Source organism: Trichosurus vulpecula, chromosome 9, assembly GCF_011100635.1.
Source record: "Trichosurus vulpecula isolate mTriVul1 chromosome 9, mTriVul1.pri, whole genome shotgun sequence".
NCBI classification, from domain to species: Eukaryota; Metazoa; Chordata; class Mammalia; order Diprotodontia; family Phalangeridae; genus Trichosurus; species Trichosurus vulpecula.
The window spans coordinates 170,089,759-170,111,892 of record NC_050581.1 but is presented as its reverse complement, the minus strand read 5'-3'; the positions used below and the strand labels follow the sequence as shown (position 1 = coordinate 170,111,892).

Here is a 22,134-nt window from a genome sequence, read left to right as displayed (position 1 = left end):
CTAGTACAACACTTGGCATATAGTAAATAATAAATGCTTTTAATTTAATTCTCATTGGATAAAATACATATAATTTGTAACTGTAGGCCCTGGTTATATAAACAATGGAGAAACCTCTCAAATCATGAACATTTTTCTACCTCAATTTTACTAATTTAAGTAAATTTTGTAGTTTGTTCACTTGAGACAGCATGCATTCACACACAATACAGGCAATTTGCTTTTCTCCAATCTTACTGAATTTATATAGACTTAATATCTTTAAAAATGTTGTTCATGTGCATCTATATATAATCAATTGTACTTAATACACAGTGAAATTCTATTAATTCATTCCTAATTACAACCTTTTATGCATGTCATGATTCCCCCCTAAGTTCCATTGTCACATTTACTTGCATATTGGGCTTGGTTTTTGAATGTTCTGAAACATATACTAGTAAAATTTCATTTGGCACAAACTCAAACTGTATGTATACTAAATAGCTCTATTTTTACCAGCTTAGTCCTCATTGGATTTAGAGTGTGACCTATTTAGAAAATACCCTCACTTTTTGGAATAAAAATTGAGACCATTGTGACAAAAATAAGGATATAATATTAAAATCAAATGATATACAGTACTGTCATTATTCTGATACAGAATTTTTACACAGCAATATTGATACAGGTACAAATGACAAGATATTAAACAACCCATTAAAACAAACCTTTAAGTTTGAAATAAAATGCAACTGACATTTTAATACATATTATTTCAAAAGTTTAACTAGTTTTATGCCAGATTAAAATAAATTCTTCCTCTTGGATGGCATGTTCTATAGTATATCTAACTGTCTCATTCCTAAAATGAAATTCAATTATGAGAAAGAAAAAAGACTTTAAAGGACAACTCAAAAAAGTAATAAAAATTAATTTGATTCACTATTCTGTCTGCTCTTACATCTCTTTAACATCAGAATTTGCCACTCCTGGTTCAGACAGATAAGTGGCAATACATCTTCATTACTTATGGTTAGCTCAAGTGAAGGTAATACCACTTTTTTATGCTGTGGCTTTGAGACCGTTGCTGCCTTAGGAAAAGCTGTGGAGTTAGAACAATCAGTTGCTAACTTTTGCCAGTAGTTTCACTGAGTACCCAAAAGGCCAGCATTGATGAACTTTCCACCAAAGGTGGACATCTCAGCAGGACATTTGGTAAATGTCAATTTAGAATCTGAGTAGGGTGGTGAGGCATCAAGGAGGAGAATGAATTGTGAGACCAGTCATAGTTAAATTGAGATTTAATGTGCCTTGGGGATAGAAAGATATGGAAACAAAAATGTGTATCTATCAGGAGAAATGTAAAAAGGGAAATGGGAAAACCTAAAAAGAAGTCTCAGCCTGACAGTTTAATAGAATCAAATATGAGTGGAGCTCTGAATTGGAGTCAGCTTGCCAGTAGGTCTGGAGAAGTTCTGGGATACCTGCATAGACTTCTGGGAATCACAGTCCATGAGAGAGCGTACAACTTCTCTACCTAGCCTATGATTTCCAGAAGCTGATGCAGCTTTACTATAGCTGCTTCCCAACCACCAGGCACCCTACTGGGTTACACTAGATTACCTTTTTCCCTATCTTCTTTGTGGTAGAGACTCTGACTTTAGTTTTATAAAATGAAATGAATGTGGAGAAGAAAATCTAGCCATAATACTTAACTTTCAACATTTCTATTCAAAGTGATATCTCTATAAAGCCCATCATTTTCAAATCAAGTCTAAGAATATTACTTAGACCTAGATATAGTCATTTTTGATGCTTGTGAAGGGAGAAAGTAATAGGATTTTTTCCTGGCATATAACTTGTTCATTACAATCACAAGGAAAACTTTAAATACATTAAGTTGCTGTTCACATTTAACTGATTCCATTTCAAAAGTGATCATTATTTCCTAGGTAAACATCTAAATCGGTTAAATGTAGTCCGTACACAAGCCAACCCAGACAGGCAAGGACAGGTGTGATGCATTCTCTTCCCAAAAAATGGAACCTGGAAATAAACACACAACATGGTCATGGGTGAATCTTGAGGAAAAAAAAGATTTCTATTTTCTCTAATCTGTTGAAAAAATCTAATAAATTTACCAACATGAAAGAAAAAAATCTATATTTAGAAATGATGTGTACCAAAACAAATATGATGGAATTAAAGAAAACCAATAGATCAACTATTTTGTCTTTCTTAATTATGAGATTTGTTGTTTAGTCAGTGAGTTGGCTCCAACTCTCTGTGACCCCATTTCAGGTTTTCTTGGTAAAGAAACTGGGATGGTTTACCACTTCCTTCTGCAGCCCATTTTATAGATGAGGAAACTGAGTCAAATGGTTTAAGTGTAACAGCTACTAAATGTAGGAGGTCAAATTTGAACTCAGGTCCTCCTGACTCCAGGGCTGGTACTCTCTCCACTATGCCACCAAGCTGCCCTAGTTTCGAGATTACAGAATGCAAAACACACACCTCAAAAATCTTTCCATGATGAGGGTTTTCCCGACTCCTCTAACTCCTAATACCTTTGTATCTTACCTTGAATTTATTTATATAATATGTGTGTATGCTGCCCCAGCAGCACCAAGTGCAATAAGTTCCATGAGGGCTGGGAATGTTCTGTTTTTTCCCCAGTATATCTCTACTGTGTAGCAAAGTGTCCATCAGGTGCTTAAAAACACTGACTTAGTATATCTAGTAAGCACTTGATATCTTGCCTTTTTTGTTATCTTTGAATTGTTCAAATAAATCTATCACTTTATACAGCCTAGAGAAGGGTATTCATTTTTTAGCTACTCAGGGTAACATGGCATAGTAAATACAGTTTCTTCCTTCCTAGATGCTACAAAACAGAATTTATTATATTTTCACAGTAAAAATATAGAAAAATATTGCCTTTAAGGATCAAAAGTATAAACTTCTAAAGTTGAAAAGCAGATAATAAACTTTATATATAATCAATAATCTATTTTCATGGAATCAGGTTGCTAATAATGCACACCACTGATCAAATACATATTGAAAGGCTTCCACATCTAAAAAGGGTGGAATTATAAAGCTGATGTGATTTACTGCCTCATCGGGTTAATGTGAGCAAAAGGGTTTTGTTTTAATTTTATGTTTTTTAAAAAAAATTCTGAAATTAACAGACACCAAATCAAATAACCACACAAAATAATGATACAAAATGGTGCAATATAATATAATATGATATAATGTAAAATATTATAATGTAGTGTAGTATAATATAAATATAGCCTAATGTAACATAGCATTGTAAAATATGACACAATACAGCACAGGTAGTATTTTTATAGCATGTAAAGGTTTACAAAGCATTATACAAATGTTACCTCATTTTATCTCACAATAACCCTGGGATGTAAGTGCTATATTATCCCTACTTTACAGATGAGGAAACTGAGGGAGATGGTGGTTAAATGATTCACCACAGTCATAGAGTTAGTAAATGTCTGAGGCTGGATTTGAACTCAGGTTTTCTTGACTCTGGGCACAGCACTCTATCTACTGGATATTCACCCAGCTGCCTTGTACTGACTGTACATGAAACTTCAAAACTCTGTTATACATAACTTATTTTTCCTTTTCCTATGTAATAAATTTAGCCTGTCATTTGAAGAAAGTCCTTTGTAGTCTTTAAAGCATATCTTAATGTGAGAAGGAAAAGGTCAGAGTTCCAGAATACTCGCTTAGACTTCTGGGAATCATAGTCCACCTTCTGATATACAGCTATTTTATAACTTCTCTCTGACCTGAAGGGAAACTGTTATCAGCACCATCCCCAAAAGGCATTGCTGGGCTCAGGGTAAATTATACTGTATGGGCATCCTCCCTAGCACATATACATGTACATGTACATATGCATATACATATGCATATACACATACATGTACATATGCATATACATATGCATATACACATACATGCACACATTTTATACACACATATACATACACGCATGCATATGTGTATATATGTATACATATGCACATACATATGTGTGTCTGTATATGTGTTATATGTGTATATATACATATATGTGTATATGGGTGAAATTTTGTTAATATAAAGATCATGTCTACCGTGAAGAGGAAGCTAAAGTGATATCACCAAAGAGATACCTCTGAGAGAAGTAGTGCTCTGGGACTGCTCATTTTGGGATCAAGTGACCTAGGTTTAAACTCCAAGTCTATTGGGGAAGGGAGAGGGAGGAACTATGAGCGAGATACTTAACCTTTCTCTTCTCTCATCTCTAAAATGTTTGTAGCACTCACCTCTATTGTGGTGATCAAATGTATGCCAAATGTTTAAAGTGATACACACACACACACATGCATTGTATACATATAGTCACAAATATATATATATATATATATATATATATATATATATATATATATATATATATATATATGTGTGTGTGTGTGTGTGTGTGTGTGTGTGTGTGTGTGTGTGTGTGTATACACACACACACATACATGCCTGCTATTATTATAAGGACAACATGCATTTACAGATATTAGCCTGGTAAGGGACTTTAATCCAAACCCCTATTTTTCCACATAAGAAAGCTGAGGCCAAGAAAAGTTGGCCTTGTTACATGTCCATGGCTGTCAGGTGAATTAGTAGCAAAGCTAGCAGTAGATCCAGGTCCAGGCTTGGGGCTAATTATCTTTATTTGCACACTCTGCAGATCTGTTGCTCACTTTAACTGATTCTCTCCTATACATGAACTAGGGTCGCTACTCTTTTCTGATGAGGACAAAGCTTAGGTTGACTAGATATTTATAAAATGGGAAGAAATAGAGATTAGACTTCTGATTTTCTTAATACAAGAAACTCCCACATGATCTAGGAATTCTTTGAGCAGAAGAAAATGGGAAGTTCCCATTCCTCTACCAATGCAGGTCTTCAGTATAAATTAGAGTCTTAGAGAGCTGCATAGGGTCTTGAGAAGTTAAATAACTTTCCCAGGGTCACCAAGATAGGATGGGTCAGTGGAGGGACTGGGACCCAGGATTTCCTGGCTGTGAGGTTAACTCTCTATCTGCTGCCTCTTGCAGTATTTGTAAGGCAAAAACAAATTTTAAAATATTAAAATATTACTAATAACTGAAATAAAGGGTGCTTCAAAATTTTCAAAGTCATTTTCATACCTAATTTCATTAACAATAGATTGTCAAAGTCAATATGGCTTAAGAGTAATAATATGGCTTTACAATAACATGACTTGACATTTTTCCAAATTTGGGCATTTGCTACCTGTTTGCTAAGAAGCACTGTTCTGACTAAATCCATCACACTCTCCGTCTCCTCCTCAAGTATATCTCTCCTTTGTGACTAGTACCTTCTATTTTGATGGTCATTTCTTCTCCCATTTTGTCCCCTAGCTTGACTCAACCTTCCCACCCCCCACCAGCTTTTTTCTAATTTCAATCAAGAGCATTGCTTACTATTTGCATCATGGTCTCTTGATAGTGTGCAGTCTTCAGGTGATTTCTAGTTTTAGAGGTTAAGAATTTTCTAAATTTCTTAATTTAAAAAGGTCAAATAATCAGAGAAGGTATGGATAGGTTGCAACATGCACCCCTGGGAGAAGTCCTTTGATCAATGGAATCACAAATCCATAGTGGTGAACAGGTTGTTCAGATTTCAATTTCTCCTTTTGTTTAATGAATGCTACTCCTTTTCTAGTTTTTCTAAATTAATGAAGCAAGCATTTATTACTTCATTAATTGGCAGAACTTGTATTTTGAGTTTTAAAAAAAGTACCTTTCTTATTTCATTTATTTAGGTAAGAAAAGCAATTTCTATTTGTCACTGAGAATGAGGAAGTTGACTTGTATGAAGAACTCGATAGGGCTGATCACACAAAACAAACACAGGTTTGATACGCAGCAATGTCTGTGCCAGAATGGGCAGAGGAAAAATGACAAAACAATATGTTGGAGAGCAGAATTCAGGTCAAGAAAGATCCATGAAACCAAGGACTTATTGAAGCGTACACTGGGGAGAGGGTTGAAGCTAGTTCCAACCATAGTTGATTATTCAATTTTCATGAGCATTTACACCTCAGAAATTGGCAAATGCTCCAAATCAGGACTTGATTTATTGTTTTGTTGATTGTCTGGGCTTAAGAAGATGATGAAGAGAATGTTAATGATGCAGATCAAACTGAAAATTGTGTTGTGAGTACAGTTATTCTGGAGAGCTGATTGTTAAACATTTACTAGCACACTCCTATTCATATGTATAAACAATGATTACTTCCCCCAATAGAGATGCATTAGTTCACAAACTGGAGATTAGTTGAACAAATGTCATATGAATGTAATGGTATACCATTGGGCCATGAGAAATAATAAAAGGCATGGTTTCAGAGAAACCTGGGAAGACTTATATGATCTGCTGCAGAGTGAGGTAAGCAGAACCAGAAGGACAATTTATACAATAACATTTTAAAGACAAAACAGCTTTGGAGGAATAAAGAACTCTGAACAAAGCAATAACCAACCATGATTACAGAGGAGTGATGATGAAGTCTGCTAGCCACTTCCTGATAGAGATGCAATGTACTCAAATGAGACATTTTTTTGGATATGGTCAACATAGGAATTTGTTTTCCTTGACTATTCGTATTTGTTTTAAAAAATGAGTTCCTTCCCCCATCTCCATGTTAAGAGGAGATGGAAAGTAGAGAAAATAAGATTTTTGTTAGTTGAAAAAAAAATTTTAAAGAAGGTTTTGGATAAAACAAGCATCAAATGACATTTTTTTAAAAAAGGAAATTGATTAAATGTTAATAGGCAGGAAATAACTGCTTCCAGACTGTAGGCAGCTGTGGCATCATAGAACAAGCACTGGATGTGGAGTCAGGAGAAAATTTTGTCCTCACCTCTGCTCTTTTAATGCATGTAAATCACTTTGCAAACCTTAAAGAGCTATGTAAATATTAGCTATTTCTCCTTCTCTTCCTGCTATTCCTTCTCATGTGTGACTTGAGGCAAGTCACTTTATCATTTTAAAGCTCAGTTTCCTATGCTCTAAAATGCAAATGATAAGACTTGTACTCTCACCTTACAGACTTGTGAAGATAAAATGAAATACTGTATGTAAACTCCAAAGAGATGCATAACGGTATACTACTAATATTATTTAAAAATCAGTTGTATGCGTGTATTTGGGTTTCTGGGGATTTAGAGTAAGAGTCAAAGACACTGCAAAGAAGACAATGTAAGTAGCTACAGCAGCTCCAACCTGACTTATCTTGAACAAACCACGGACTGAAAGAAATAAGAAATGGACAAAAGTAAAGAAATTGACATCATCATTTACCATTTCCTTAAAAAGATTAACCAACAGAAAATAAACACCACAAAGGGGAAGCCTAATGAGCCTAGGAACTTGCACAATCTGCAAATATCTAGTTGTCTTCATAAGTGGAAAGATATAGCAGCCAAGAATAACACTGATTTAATACACAAATTAGTTTTAAAAATTGTACAACCACAATGCAAAATTTATCTTACTAATTTTCTGTTCATCAGCACCAATTAACAAAATAATGAAAGGCAGGTGGGAAGATTCATCTAAGACTGACTATAGGATCATAAATTTAGAGCTCAAAGGGACCTGAGAGTCCATTGAGTCCAATCCCTTCATTTTCCAGATGAGGAAACTGAGGTACAGAGAAGTTAGGTGATATTCTCAGGGTTACATAGTGTTTGAGGCAGGATCTAAATCTAGGATTTCATGTCTCTAAAACCAGTGGCTTTAGAATAACAACAAACTAGACGCAATCAGAAACATACCACTGGCATTTTTGCAGCGATCTAATATAATGCAATTTAATTTCTCATTAAGGACATCAGAACTATCACATTTGGACTCTCTATCATCTGTGTACCTAATTTATTGTGTGAGGAAGAAAGTGGCAATGGCAGCTGGATGCAACCAAATACACACAGGAGAAATCTATGCTGAAGGGAAATCCAACATTAAAGCCATTTAGGGATCCAATCTCAAGAGACCTCAAGAAGTAGGGAGATGGGGATTCTATTAAAAAACAGGAAGGAACAAAGATGGGGCTTTTAGCACAGAAAAGTGACCAAGACAATACTAACAACCATGAATCCATACATAATTCCTACTTTCTCATTTCTATAAAAACTTTATGGGGAAGTTCTCCATACCCACTGAGTATAAAACCCATCTGTGCCAACAGTTGCAAAAACATGCCCAAACCATATCATTTCCACAATCACTAAAACTTCTCAGTTAATCTTCTTAGTTCATGTTTCCTCATGTGGGGTACTTAGCAGATAGCATCTGAGACACTTCATTATTTACCGAGTTTAACTCCATTGCCCTCACCCCCAACTTCGTGTTTCCTTTTCTGTTTCAGTCTCAATATTTAAACTTTTAGAAATGGACATCATTAAGGTTATCTGTGTGTCCTCAAGAACTGTTTAGAAGAAAGATGCAATGAGAGTCTACTATCTTATTAAATGCCTTCTTCATCAAAAGAGATTTGTCTCAAAACCCTCTCTCACATGAATGCTTTGAGGGAAATCCATGAAGAAAAAAGTCCAATAGGCTGGACTTCTCATTATTAATCTTTTTATTACCGAAGGTTAAATGAACTCTAGCACACCAAGAGGACCCAGTGGTATGGCTAAGGGAGCATGCACTCTCCCTCTTGTAAGTATCTTTTCAGGCAGGCTTCAAAACTCCACCAGGCACACAACCAATACTAGTTTTCTCCATGGAATCCTCTACTAGCAGGATACTAAGCTGGGGAAATGGGCGTGCATTTATATTTTGAACATTGTGTATTCTGTTGATATCTGACTTTTTTCTGCAGCCCATGGGTTTGGGCAAATTTGCAAAGCTTTTCAACATCTGATTCCAAACCTTCAGACTGGTTTTGTCACTTAATTTAAAAAAAAATACAGATGATCAGGTTGTTTCTTTTTGGTGGGGCCAGAAGTTAATTCCAATATACATCCCAGATCCTCAATGACCAAAGGGAACTCCTAGGGTGGGACACTAAATTGGTATTAGAGAAAGCAATGACATAATGGAAACTCAGAGGACCTGGGCTCAAATGCTTGCTTCATCACTTACCGTGAAACCTTGGGCAAACCAGTATTGGCTCTTTACCTCTAAACATGAAGAATTTGGACTAAGTGATTTCTAAGATTCTTTCATGCTTTTAATCTTATGAAAGGGAGAGATGGGAAGAGAATAAGCATTTATATAGCACCTACTACATGCCAAGTGTTGCTCTAAGTGTTTTACAAATACTATCCCATTTGATCCTCACAACAACCCTGGGGAGAAGTGCCATTCTTCCTATTTTACAGCTGCAGAAAGTGAAGCAAATGGAGTTTAAGGGACTTGCCCAGAATCACACAGCTAGGAAGCATCTGAGGCTGGATTTAAATTTAGGTCTTCTGGACTCCACACTTAGTGTTCTACTCTCTGTGTAATGCTTACAAAAGCACTGAAATGAGTAAGAAAGTGTTTTCTGTAAGCAAGCCATATGTCAGTCAAACAATGAACTGGAAGGCATAGAGAATATAAGATCACACTGTGCCTATAGTTTATTAATTTTTTTATAAATTCATTTGGCTTGGTTGAACAAAATATTGCTTCTCTTTAGACAAGTTCTCTCCCACACGTACATTAAAACAGTACAAGACTCCTTCTAAGATTCAATTATGGAGATAAAATGATCTGCTAATTACTGACATCAAGTGGGATGTTTAACAGTAAGATGTATTTACCTAAAGGGTTCACCAGTATCACAGATATTGTCTGAAATAAAGTCCAAATGGAAGGATTCTTTATTGATTGGTAAGTTTCTCTAGATGTAACCATTTTCAGATGACATCATATAGCATTTTAAGAAGTGGTCAAAAAATAGGAAGCTTTGGGTTTAAGTCTTGGTACTGACACATTGTTGTGGGGCACCAGGAAAATGACAGCCTCTTCTTGGGCTAGGCAACTCTCTAAGATTCTAAGTTGCAGAGTAGGTATCTACTTGTACAGTATTTATATAGGAAGTTTCCTCTCCTGGAAATTCCCTACACCGATGAAATCATAGATCCAATCCCTACCACTATTATATTAATTAAAACAAGTCTTTGAAAAGTAAAAGGGCTTCATGGGGGAATTCACAACAATAGAAAAGACATTGGCCTAACTGTTTAGGTCAATCAGAAAAGCAACAGGTGTGAAAAATGCATATTCTCCAAAATGTGATCTACAGCAAATGGATTGTTGAGTTAATTCATTGATCTCTATGTCTTGGCACATGACTCTACTATTCAAAAATCTTTAATGACCCCTTACTGCTTACCAAATAAAGTCCAAACTCCTTAGCCTGGCATTCAGGGCCCCCTACAATGGTCCTCAAATCTGCCTTTCCAGCTTTATAATCCATTATTCTATACCATCTACACTAAGCTCCATTCAAACTGGATTAGTGATCTTGCCCATGGCCCACACCTTTTTTGAAGCCAGACAAAAGTAAAGTCCTCTAACTACTTATCTTTTGCACTTCCTACATTTTCTTTTATAGTACAGTAAGCAACTGACAAGGTTGGCCTACTGAGACTCAGGGGGTTACACCAATGAAGCCACGGATCTTTGGAATATTCTGGTTATTTGTGTATACATCCTCTCCATTAATCGATGAAAACTCCTGGAAGGAAAAGCTCATATCTTATTTATCTTTGGAGCTTTGTAGAAGTTAGCACAGTACTCTGCTCACAGCAGGCATTAAATAAGTGTCTGTTAAATAAATGGAAAAATAAAGGAAGCTAATTGAAAAGTGAATATTTGCAAAGGAAGAAAAATTTTCAATTGGAAAATCAAGCATAATACAGAAAAACACTACGCATACAAAATTTTCAAATTGAGACTCAACCCCTTCACATGACTAATTTGAATGGAAATAAAGTAGCTAATCTCTTATATAAGTGTTCGAAGCTATAGATATTAATATGTGAATCCTGATTATAAGGAAAGGTCTCTTGCAAGGTGGGATTTGAGCTGAATCTTGAAGGAAGCCATGGAATAGGAATTGGAGGTGGGGAAAGAAAGCATTCTAGTCATGAGGGCCATTTATTGGAAAGAAGAGGAACTGAGAGATGAAATGTCACATTTGAAGAATCTGCCAGTATCATTGGATCATAAAGTATATACAGGGGAGTGAAATGTAAAAAGATTGGAAAGACAGGAAGGAGCCAGGTTGTGAAGGTTTTGAAATGCAAAATGAAAGATTTTAGATTTGATCCTAGAAACAATAGGGGGCCATTAGAGTTTATTGAGCAGTGGAATGTCATGGTTCGATCTATGTTTTAGAAAAATCACTTTGGCAGTTGATTGGAGGATTGACTGGAATGGCAATAGACAAATTAGGGAGACAATTGGGAAGTTATTGAAGTAGTGAAGGTGTGAGGTAATAAAAGCCGAAACCAGTGTAAAGGTTGTGTGACTGGAGAGAAGGGGACCATAGAAGAGATGTGATGATAGCTAATTTGCTGTGAAATCTTGTTGCTATGTGGGGTGAAGGTGAGTGAGGTATAGAGGATGGCCTTGAGGCTAAGGCCTGAGCTACTGATATGATAGGAGTGGCTTTAACTTTAACAGGGAAATCAAGAAGAGGGGAGGATTTGGGGGAAATGATAATGGAGTCTGCTTTGGACCTGTTGAGTTTGAGATGCCTGTAGGACATCCCAGTTCACAGTTTAGGAGAGAAGTTAGGCCTGGAGACACAGATCTGGGAATAATCTGTACAGAGATAACTGAACCCATGGTCACTAACCACAGAATACAGAGGGAGGAGAGAGAAGAGCCCAGGCCAGAGTTTTGTAGGATATCTAGGATTGTTTGGTATGACCTGGATGAAGAGCCAGCAATGGAGGTTAAGGAGTGGTCAGGCAGAGTGGAGACCAGTAGAAAGTAGTGTCATGAAAACTTAGAGAAGATAGAGTATCCAGGAGAAGGGGATAAATTGCAGTGTCAAAGGCTACCTTGGTAGCCTTTACCAGCTGACTTCAGTTTGAGAACAACAGATTATCATTTTTTTGCAATTCAGAAAATCATACTTTAACATGATAGTTTAGTAGAACCAAAGAATGACAATAGGTGGGGTATCCCTGTATAGAATTCATTACAAGAATGTGACAATCTAATCTGGGAAAGACTACTAACAAATTCTATGCACTATTCTTTCTAGCATAGTGGACGTTTTCTACTTTTAATACCAATTGTCAAAATATGAGATTATAATGAAAATTCTAATTGTAAAGTATTAGCCTTGCAATATAAATGTCAAATATGAAAACATTAGTGATTAACTTATGTCTCAGAGGAAAAGAAAAGCATTTAAACAAATTTTACTGGATATCAATTCTTTTAAGACTGACCCTTAATTCTCTTTTTAAAGCAATGACTGAGCTAAAGTAAAACAAAAAGTTTGAAATTTATATAAATATAGCTTTCATTTAGTGCCACTTTTGTTCCCTGACAATGTATCCATCAATTTTTAAAAATGTAATTTACCTTTCATTATCAAAGCAGAATCTTCTCTCTCTATATTTTTTTTCATTGGATAATTGCGGACATTTAATCTTAAGAGTTGCAGCTAGGTGGCATAGTGGATAGAGTACTGGGGCTTCAGTCAGGAAAACCTGAGTTCAAATTCTGCCTCAGACACATACTAGCTATGTGAACCTGGTTAAGTCACTCAACCCTGTTTGCCTCAGTTTACCTCATCTTTAAAATGAGCTGGAGAAGGAAATGGCTAAATACTTCAGTATCTTTGCCAAAACAACAACAACAAATAAACCCAAATGGGGTCACAAAGAGTCAGACATGAATGAAATGACTGAATAACAACACAACTACAAAATCTGGAGAGAAGCAATGTGGTGTGGTGGAAACAGGGTTGTCCTTGGAGTCAGACAGACCTAGGTTTAGATCCCATGTCTGACATATACTGGCTGTGTGTCCTTGGAGGACAAGTCATTTAAACTGTGTTCCAGACAAAATCCTTGTAGATCAACATTTAAAGAGATATCTTCTTTTCAGTAATGAAATCCCTCGTCCATTCCTTCTCCCAGCCGATCCTCCCCTCCATGCCTTCAAAAACATCGTAATGGTATGCTTGAATGTTGGTCCATGGTATACAGAGTGCTACATGGGAGTCAGGAATACCTGGGCTAAAATCTTGCCTCTGTTATTCTAAAAAAGTTACTCTATCTCTGAGCTTCACTTACCTTAAAGGGTTATTGTCAGGGTCAAATGAAAGAATCATGGATCTGGCAGCAGAGGACCCGAGTCTGAATCCTGGCTCTAATACTAACTGTATGACCTTTCTGCTCCTCATCTATAAAATGAGAACTACACAGCCTCTAATGACCATTCTTGATTTAATTCAGCTAATTTGATCACACAAACATGTCAAATATTTTACAAACATTAAACTATTTGAGAATTGTCAGTGATTATTTTTGTTCTGATAAGTTTAGTGCTCTTTCAAGGTGTTCAGTTTCAAACAATATGGAATTTCTGCTTCTTTATCTGTTAAAGCAAAGTGGTCTTTCTAAGGTACCTTCCAATTCTACATCCTGTCCTCCTTTGCAGACCCTAGGTACATGCTAGAGTCGGTTTACTTCATTCAACATACTTTAATCTGACTGCAGAGACTCATAATGAAAAATCAGATGCTATTTTTGTGGACTTAATTACTAGAACTATCAAAAAACAAGAAAATGTATTGGTGCTTGTAGAGAGCAGATGTAGTTTATGTATAAAAAAATCTCAGAGTTGGAAGAACATAAAATGCAGCCAATAACTGATGTGCCTGGTAGGTGATCATCCACTGTGGATGTAGGGACTCACTACCTCCCAAGGCAGCCCATTCTTCATTTGAGGAGCTCAAAATGTTAGCACATTTTTTCCCTAACCTCAAGCCCAAATCTGCCTCCAGAGTTATAATTAGCATTACTAGCATCTGAAGTCAAGCCTTGGAAAGTATACTGTGCAAGAAGAATGAAAGGCACCCACCAAGGAACGTTTGAGGGGTGTGAGAAAGTTCTGGCAGAGATTTATCCTGAGGGGAGAAAAGACCCTCTGAAACTGCCACTCACAGTGGGGACTACCTGTCTACAAGGCTGCTGCTAGGGAGTCCACCATGGGATTACAGAACAAGGTGCAGCCAGGCTGGGGTGGACCCCATCTTGGCTGAGCCCTGAGGACAAAGGAAGGGGAGAAAGCAGTCCATCTGATAGTTTCCTGTTTCAAGGAATTATTCTTGCTAATGAGGTAGTAAGCTCAGGTGTTTCTGATTGCTTTAGGAATTTCAAAGCTGCCAGTGTCCTTTAAATATCGCCATTCTGGGTCAAAGCCCCAGTTGGCATGTCCCAGTTACTGCTGTTTTCATTCTACCTAGTTCTGACCGAGGTGGACAAGTCCAACCTTTTTCCATGTGACTATCCCTCAAAAACACAAAGACAGTTGTCATCTCTCCCCCTAAGTCTTTTCTTCTCCTTGTTAAACATTTAAACATGTTAAACATACTTGCATGATATGATTTGAGGCCCTTCACCATCCAGGTTGTTTTTCTCTGGATGCTCCTTAGGCTATCAATGACTATTTTAAAATGTGGTACCCAGAACAAAATACAATTCTGCCAATACTGTCTGATCAGGTGAAGAACCTGAGACAACCAAGATTCAGGGACTCAGCTTAAGAATTACACTGTAACAACCACCTCACGTGGTAAACTCCTTACAAGCCAGTTTGGCTAAATTCAAATTTTAGATTTTTTTTAAACTTTTCTACTTTTTTTTTCTTTTGCCTTCATTAAGCCAAAAATATTCACTTGATAGTTTTTTAAACTCTTTTCAGTTCACTGTTTGGATATTATGGCTCAGTAAATTTTGTTAAGGCTATTTAATAAGTTTGCTTATAATAATATCCTATGTAAAGCAAATTATTTTTCAGAGACTATTTAAATAAAAAAGGAAAAAACAAACTGTTCTCATCTTAACAAATGATACAAACTTACAAATGATGACTCATTTTCAATATTACTGATTAAGAACCTTAACAAAACGCTAATGATGGCAGTAGCACCTTGACCTTCCTCCCATTAGTTTGGCATCGAAACAGATGACTAACACTTGAATCTCCTCTCTTTTTACACAACTATTAGAAAGTGGCAATGAAGCTTGCATGGTATAAGGGTGTGGAGGAGCAATTTAACCATAACAAGAAACATATCTCAGTGAAGCTATGGAAAAGCTGAAGAGCCAACTCCATGCTCAGCTGTTCATATACAACTCCCAAGTTATATTATTTAATATAAGGCCAGAGAACTAAAAACAAGCCAACTGGTCAAAATTTATTACATTAAAATTCCCTCTGAAGAGCAGCAATGTTAATTTTTCTCTGTAACCATGGAGTACAGGAAAGATGGTAAAATGCTTGGCTGTGTTACAGTTTTAAACCTTAAACCACATGTGAAAAAGTGTTCCTTTCCTTTTTGAACAGAGTTCAAATTGTTTTTTTTTTAATATTCAATCAAGTTTAAAATGTGAAAATAGTGTCCCCTTTTTAATGACACCTATCAATTTTCTTTCTCTTTCTACAATGAGACACAGTTGAACCCTGACCAAACAATGGCCAAACTTGGTTCAGAAAGGGGAAAAAATGATGAAATACACTTATGGAAGATTACAGGTATGCATGTGATGTTAGATATGGTTGATTAACTGCTTTTCTGTTGCAAGGGGAGTAAAAGGAAGATATTAATACATTACTTTCCATCATTGGGAAGTGAATATGGTATAAAATCAACATGTATCATTGACATATTACATTAAATAGTAGAATAAATGAACCATCAATCAAAATTAAAATAAAAAAAGTTTTTAAAACTTAGCGATGTAATGGATATCTGTGATAACCTAGAACATTAAGATAACCTAGAAAAATAAGAGTGCATTTGATTGTGCACTATGAATAAATGACTATTTTTTTTCAGTACTTAGACAAACCTAGTTTTGCAAAGAGACATATACCAAGGTATACTATGGATTGTGTACCTAAATTAAATTTTGCCCTTTACAATTTTAGGGTGATTTCACATACAGCAAAACAGATTTCTGTTTTATTTTATTTTTTTTTCTCCTGAACTATGAAATAAGTGGCTCAAGCCTAATCAGAATCCCCATGAAGTCCTTCTTCCAAGGGATATGTCATCTACCCTATCTTCCCTTCCAGATCTGAACCAATACATGAGTAGAACTGTCAAAAATGTCAAGTTTCAATGTTTTTCTCCAAACTCCAATTGTGATCCATGTTACCTAGGCCTTCATATCTCATGGCTATTATTCATTCCCCCATCAATTATACCAATGTATGAGAACCACGGTAGTCAAACACTAACTTTGCGAGTCAATGGATGGCAGCTGTCTCCCACGTTGCCCATCGGTGTACACATTCGGAGGCTTCTGATCCAAATACTAACAGCACAGCACATGCCACCTCCACATTGGGAGTCCTTGTCACAAGCCTAAAAGTCAGAAATAAGTAGAATCAATTAGGCAAAGAACATTTTACTCTTTAAAAATATCTAAATGTAATGTGATCAAATGATATGACCAGCACAGTGACTGGTGAGTGGTGAATGCTTCTCGATTTGTGATAACTTATGAGTAGGCAGCTAGGTGACAGTGAAGAGAGTGCTGGGCTTGTAAGTCAGAAAGGTAGGAATTCAAATCCTGCCTCTGATACTTACTAGCTATGTGACCCTGGGCAAGTTACTAATCTCTATCAGTCTCAGTTTTCCCAACTCTAAATGGGGGTAATAATAGCACCCATTTCACAGGGTTATCATGAGGATCAAATGAAATAATGTATATAAATGCTATATAATGCTAAGAGTGTATGTGTATATACATATATGTGTGTGTATACACACACATATATGCTTATGTAAGTGTGTATTTAATTAAATATGCTGTTTCAAAAAGGACTAAATACTGTCTCTATTTTAGTAAAATCTCAAATATAAGGATGTAAAATCAACTTTCTATTTCTAGCATTTTATGGTCGACTTGCCTTTGAACTGAAGAACTACCATGTGTATTATTCTTACACCATACAAGGCCATTACAAACTATAAATTGAATAAAAAGATTTTATGACTATTAACTGCAGAATCTCTTAGGCCTAAGTTTTAAAGGATTTTAAAAGACTGTAAAAGTAGTGTGAAATGCTAGACATCCAGAAATTCACCAATAGGAACTTCAGAAGTGCTCATTTTCCCCAAATTAGTTTATGCCACTTGACTTTTTGAATGCAATTATCTTAGTCCTTTAACATTTACAATTTCTCCACATAAAATTACCTTTATAGAGGCCAGTATGATCATATCAAGACTTTTCTTTTATTAATTAGAAACAATTACTGCCCCAAGTCTGTAAATTTTAAGCAGGAAGATCATGGTTTGGAAAAATATCTTTATTTGTATTTTACCAAAATCATGCAACTAGGAGCTATATAAAATAGTAAAACCAATGGGTGATTTCATCCCACCCTATCTAAAGCATCAGATAACTAAACTTAATCAACTCTGAAATGGAATCCTAAACACTGATTCCTACAGATGCATCATCCTAATACGAAATTAAATTAAGACACAACAAAAATGACGAGAAGGAATCTCACCACATCCATTAAATATGAAAAGTAATATATTACAGTAAATCTAAAGTATGTTAGGAAAAGCACTTTAAAAATAGAGAATATGAAAGATGTACATTACGTTTTAACATGTGTAATAGGCCTTAAATTAAGAGCTCATGCTATATTATACTTCTACATGAGACTGAGATAACATCTAAGTCCCTAATTTATTACAAATCATAACATATGTTTACCTGAAATGACTAAAATTGTTCTTCAAATTTCTCAGCCAATATAGTAGCCAAAAATGAAGGCAAACATTACAATGCTCCAAGTGACCAACTTTTAAGTTCTAGTGGTTATGATATATATGATGTCTGTCTAAAACCAAACATATTAGAAAATGGAAGCTTTTTGTCAATTGCTTGGGTGTTGGGAGTTATGATGAAAACATCCAACTATTTTACTAATATTTCACCTTTCATCTGGGTATTTTATGTCATATGTGTACAAGCATTTTTTCCAGAAATTCATTTTCATACAATAATGATCTTAAATATGTTTGAGTAGATTCATCACTTTCTAATTATGTTTATCTAAAATAAAAAATGAATATCAGCACTATAGTTTTTGTGTCTAAACACATGCTAAATGTTTATCCCTGAAGCTTCTTCAGCTTTGTCAGCAGAACAAACCAAATTCAAATAAAGACGCCACTGACAGTTTGGATGCTTGACACTGACACTGTGAAGACAACATTGCCAGATAATTGGCCAACTTTTCCACTTTTCATCCAGACTTTTGCTATCAGGAAAAAAAAGATATAAATCCTCCTTTGCTTATTGGTAATACTTAAAATTACTTAAAAAACAATCAATGATAATAGAGTTACTTTAAAATGTATGACAAATTATTAAAGTCATTCATCTTATTTATGAAAAATGGGAGTGCTTTACTTCATGGAAAGTATATTTATAAGGATGAAAATATTGATTCTTACATTCTCTAACGTCTTTTGTTCTTGACCCACTGACATTCATTCAAATGACACATTGTAAGAGGGTTGGAATAAACAGAATGTCCCAGAAGTCTAAGCTTAAAAGCGCACTAAGATGTTGCAACAGTATCTTTTGCTCAGGTTTAAAAAGTTTCTGTGAGACGGTTAAAATTAAGTAGCAATACCTCTTCCCTCAAGACCGAAGACAGCACAGAACTTCATAAGCTTAACTAACTTGGTGACAGAGTAATTTTCTGGCTAAAGGGGAGCCGGGTCACATTTTTATTAGCAAGGAAGTAATTACTGTAGAGGGTCTTCTTTTTTGAAAAAAAAAATCACGGATATAAAAGCACCTTATTTTCAAGGGACATATTATGCTCCAGTTATAATCATTTTAAAAACACAAAATATTTTAATTAGTGAGATGATCGGTTTTAATTACTTGAGTATTTTAACAGGTGTATAAAACAACTTATTGATTGAGATTAAAATTTTGAGGACTATGATTTTCCAAATGGAAAACGGACTGTACTATTAAATTTAAACTTGGTGATGGTATTTTGTTACTTGAGTGAGGACAAAATATTTGATACAACAATGGAGAAAAAAAAGTTACACTAGTTTTTCTCTTTCAAGAAAAAATGAAGATTTCTATTATTTTTTTCTAAATTTAAACAATATTTATGGGTTTGGGCTGGGGGGAGTTAGGGAAGGGAAGAAGAAAACATTACTCCACAGTTTCGCTGAAGAACTAAGTAATGGAATAGAGACTTGCGGTTTCACGTACAGTTCTCATTATCTGCTCTGCTTTGTATATGGAAATACTCCTTTTATTCGGTGTTTGTGAAAATTCAGAATTTAAAAAATTAAAAATCAGTTAAGCAAAACCGCCAGAAAAAAGGAAACCCAAGAGTTAGGAACCATAGGCTCTTGTTTTCACGTTAATTTATCAAGACTCGGTAATGGAAAACATTTTCAAAGCTAACCTCAGAAAGAAGAGCGGTACCCGCAGAGAAATGTACACAAACGCTGCACATTGAGAGCAGAACAAAGTCCCTCCAGCCCGTTTCGCTGCTGCTGCTCAGACTCAGGTTGGAGAGTAAATTTCTGCATTTTTAGTTGGGGGTTGGGAGGGGTTCATGAATAAGTAGCAAAAATAATGGGGGAAATGGGAAGGAAAACTGGAACCATCAAAATTGAACGAGAGGTTGGGAATCTCTGGGGGCAGAAAGAAAGGGGTCACTTCCCTGCTCTCTGGGGGTCACACAGCTGCAGGGGTTAAGACACTCGAGGACGCACTAGGGTCCCTCTCGGAGCAAGCTCCGGCGCAATGTCAAAACCAAAGACAGGGGCACAGACCTCTCCCCCTTGCTCTTGCCCCACCCCTGTCCTTTTGAAGCCTCGCGCCCCCAAACTGCCACGAATCTCCCGGCCCCACTCCCGACAAGCGCGGACACCCAGACGGAGGCGGGATAGACCAGTCAAGAGACAACTTTCCTTTCGCAATTGAATTTGACCGACGGACAGACTGCCTGCAGACCCTTCAACCCCCAACCCAAGCCCAGGTTTCTGGGTGTCACCAGCTCCCTGCCAGCAGGGGTGGAGCAGGGCAGGGTGGGGCCAGGGCAGGTGTAGGACAGCAGGCGCTTCTTACCCCAGTGATGACGGCGGTGTCGCCCGAGGAGGGCAGGAGAATAAGGAGTCCGAGCAGCAGGAGCAGCATCAGCGGAGAGGACTGGGCGCGGCGCGGGGACCTCATGGCGCCCTCTGGGGAGCGGGCAGAGAGCCGAGCAGAGGTGCAGCGGACGGAGAAAGCGGAGGTCGTGCGGGCTGGCGGGCAGGCTGCCACCGAGCGCTGGAGGGGGCCAGGCAAGGGGACTTCGGGAGCACTAGGAGGCAGGGGAATCCTGGATCGCTGGGGAGCTGACGGGACGTGCGCCCAGACGGGCAGGGAAGGGGCGCACAGACGGGAGCCCCTGGACCGTCGGGACCGTTGGGGCGAGTCTGGAGCGCGAGGGAGACGAGAGCCCGGGGGAAGGAGGGGCTGGGAGAGGAGGCACCTAGAAGCGCCGGCGGTGAAGGCGAGAGGCTGAGAGGAGGAGAGCCCAGCTGCCTGGGCGGCTCCCCGGAGCATCCTCCCGAGCCGAGCCGTTATAAAGAGCCCGGGGCAGCTCGGCGAGCCCCACCATGAGTCACTGCTGCTCCCGCCCGCCCGCGACGCGCGTAAAGAGGCCGTGGCTCACGCGCGCACACACGGAGTCCAGGGACGAGGGTTGCAAACATACTCACAGGCACACATGCATACATGTACTCTATGGACGAGGGGCGGTAGGCACACACTCACTTGTACACGAACACAGATGCACATAGGAGTATAGCGACGAGGCGCTGTACATACATGGGCGCACACGCGGAATTTAGGGATGAGAGCTACACACACACACATACACACACACACACACACACACACACACACACACACCACACACTCTCACTCCAAGGACTAGACACTATTACCAGCATGCTTTCCCACATGGTCCAGGTATGAGACAAATACTTCCGAGAAAACCATGACTAGAGGATTTTCTCTCCCCACCTTTCGAGAATCCATTTTCACAAGATAAAACTTAGAAAAGCTATAGTCTTCCCTTTAACCCCCAGAATAGACCTGTTTCTTTTCTTCCTTATCTGTCTCCCCTTCCTATCCACTTATGTCTTCTAACATTTCTTCCACCTTTCCTCTATTTTCTGATTCTCTTCTGTGCTTTTCTCCTACATTTTGAAATTTACTTAAGTGCATTTTTTTCTCATTTTAGCTTTTCCCTAACTCGGCTCCAAGCTATGAACCATGAACTTAGAGAAATACTGGTAACGTTGGTATTGTTACCAGATTAATCCCCTATGACCTCATGTAGGATCAGAGTTAGTCACAGATTTGGAGCTAGAAAGTCTTTAATCCTTCCCCTTCTCCCCAATTTTACATATGAGAACAGGCCCAGAGAAATAGGTTTATAGATCTAGAAGGGACCCAGAAGCCTGAAGTATATATGCTAATAGAATTTTTGTCCAGTAATTATTTCAACCTCAGATATTTGTCCTTGTCTGGTCTATTGTTCCTTGTCTGATCTGCCAGTCACGTGCAAACTGAATTTTGATAGTAGTTTCAGAATTACAGGAAACATTCAAAGTCATCTAGCCTAACCCTCCATTTTACAGCTGAGGAAATAGGTGGGGAAGGGAGGTGAGTGAGTTAAATGATTTGCCCAAGGCCTCAAAGTTATCAGGTGGCAGAGTCCTAATTTGAACTCAGGCCCTTTGACTCCAAATCTGTTGCTCTCTGCACACTGCCTTTCCACTCATTTGGGGGTTGATTTCTTAGTTTTTTT

General features: G+C 37.4%; 1 protein-coding gene across 1 annotated transcript; it reads right to left on the bottom strand.

Moving 5' to 3' along the window:
- Positions 1-577: 577 nt before the first annotated feature.
- PROK2 (prokineticin 2) lies at positions 578-20,967 on the bottom strand. Its single transcript, XM_036739751.1, has 3 exons — positions 20,403-20,967; positions 16,511-16,636; positions 578-2,028 (listed from the first exon to the last, which is right to left on the bottom strand). The coding sequence occupies exons 1-3, from the start codon at positions 20,880-20,882 to the stop codon at positions 1,924-1,926; spliced, it is 711 nt and encodes a 236-aa protein (XP_036595646.1). The 5' UTR covers positions 20,883-20,967; the 3' UTR covers positions 578-1,923.
- Between the last annotated feature and the right edge of the window lie 1,167 nt (positions 20,968-22,134).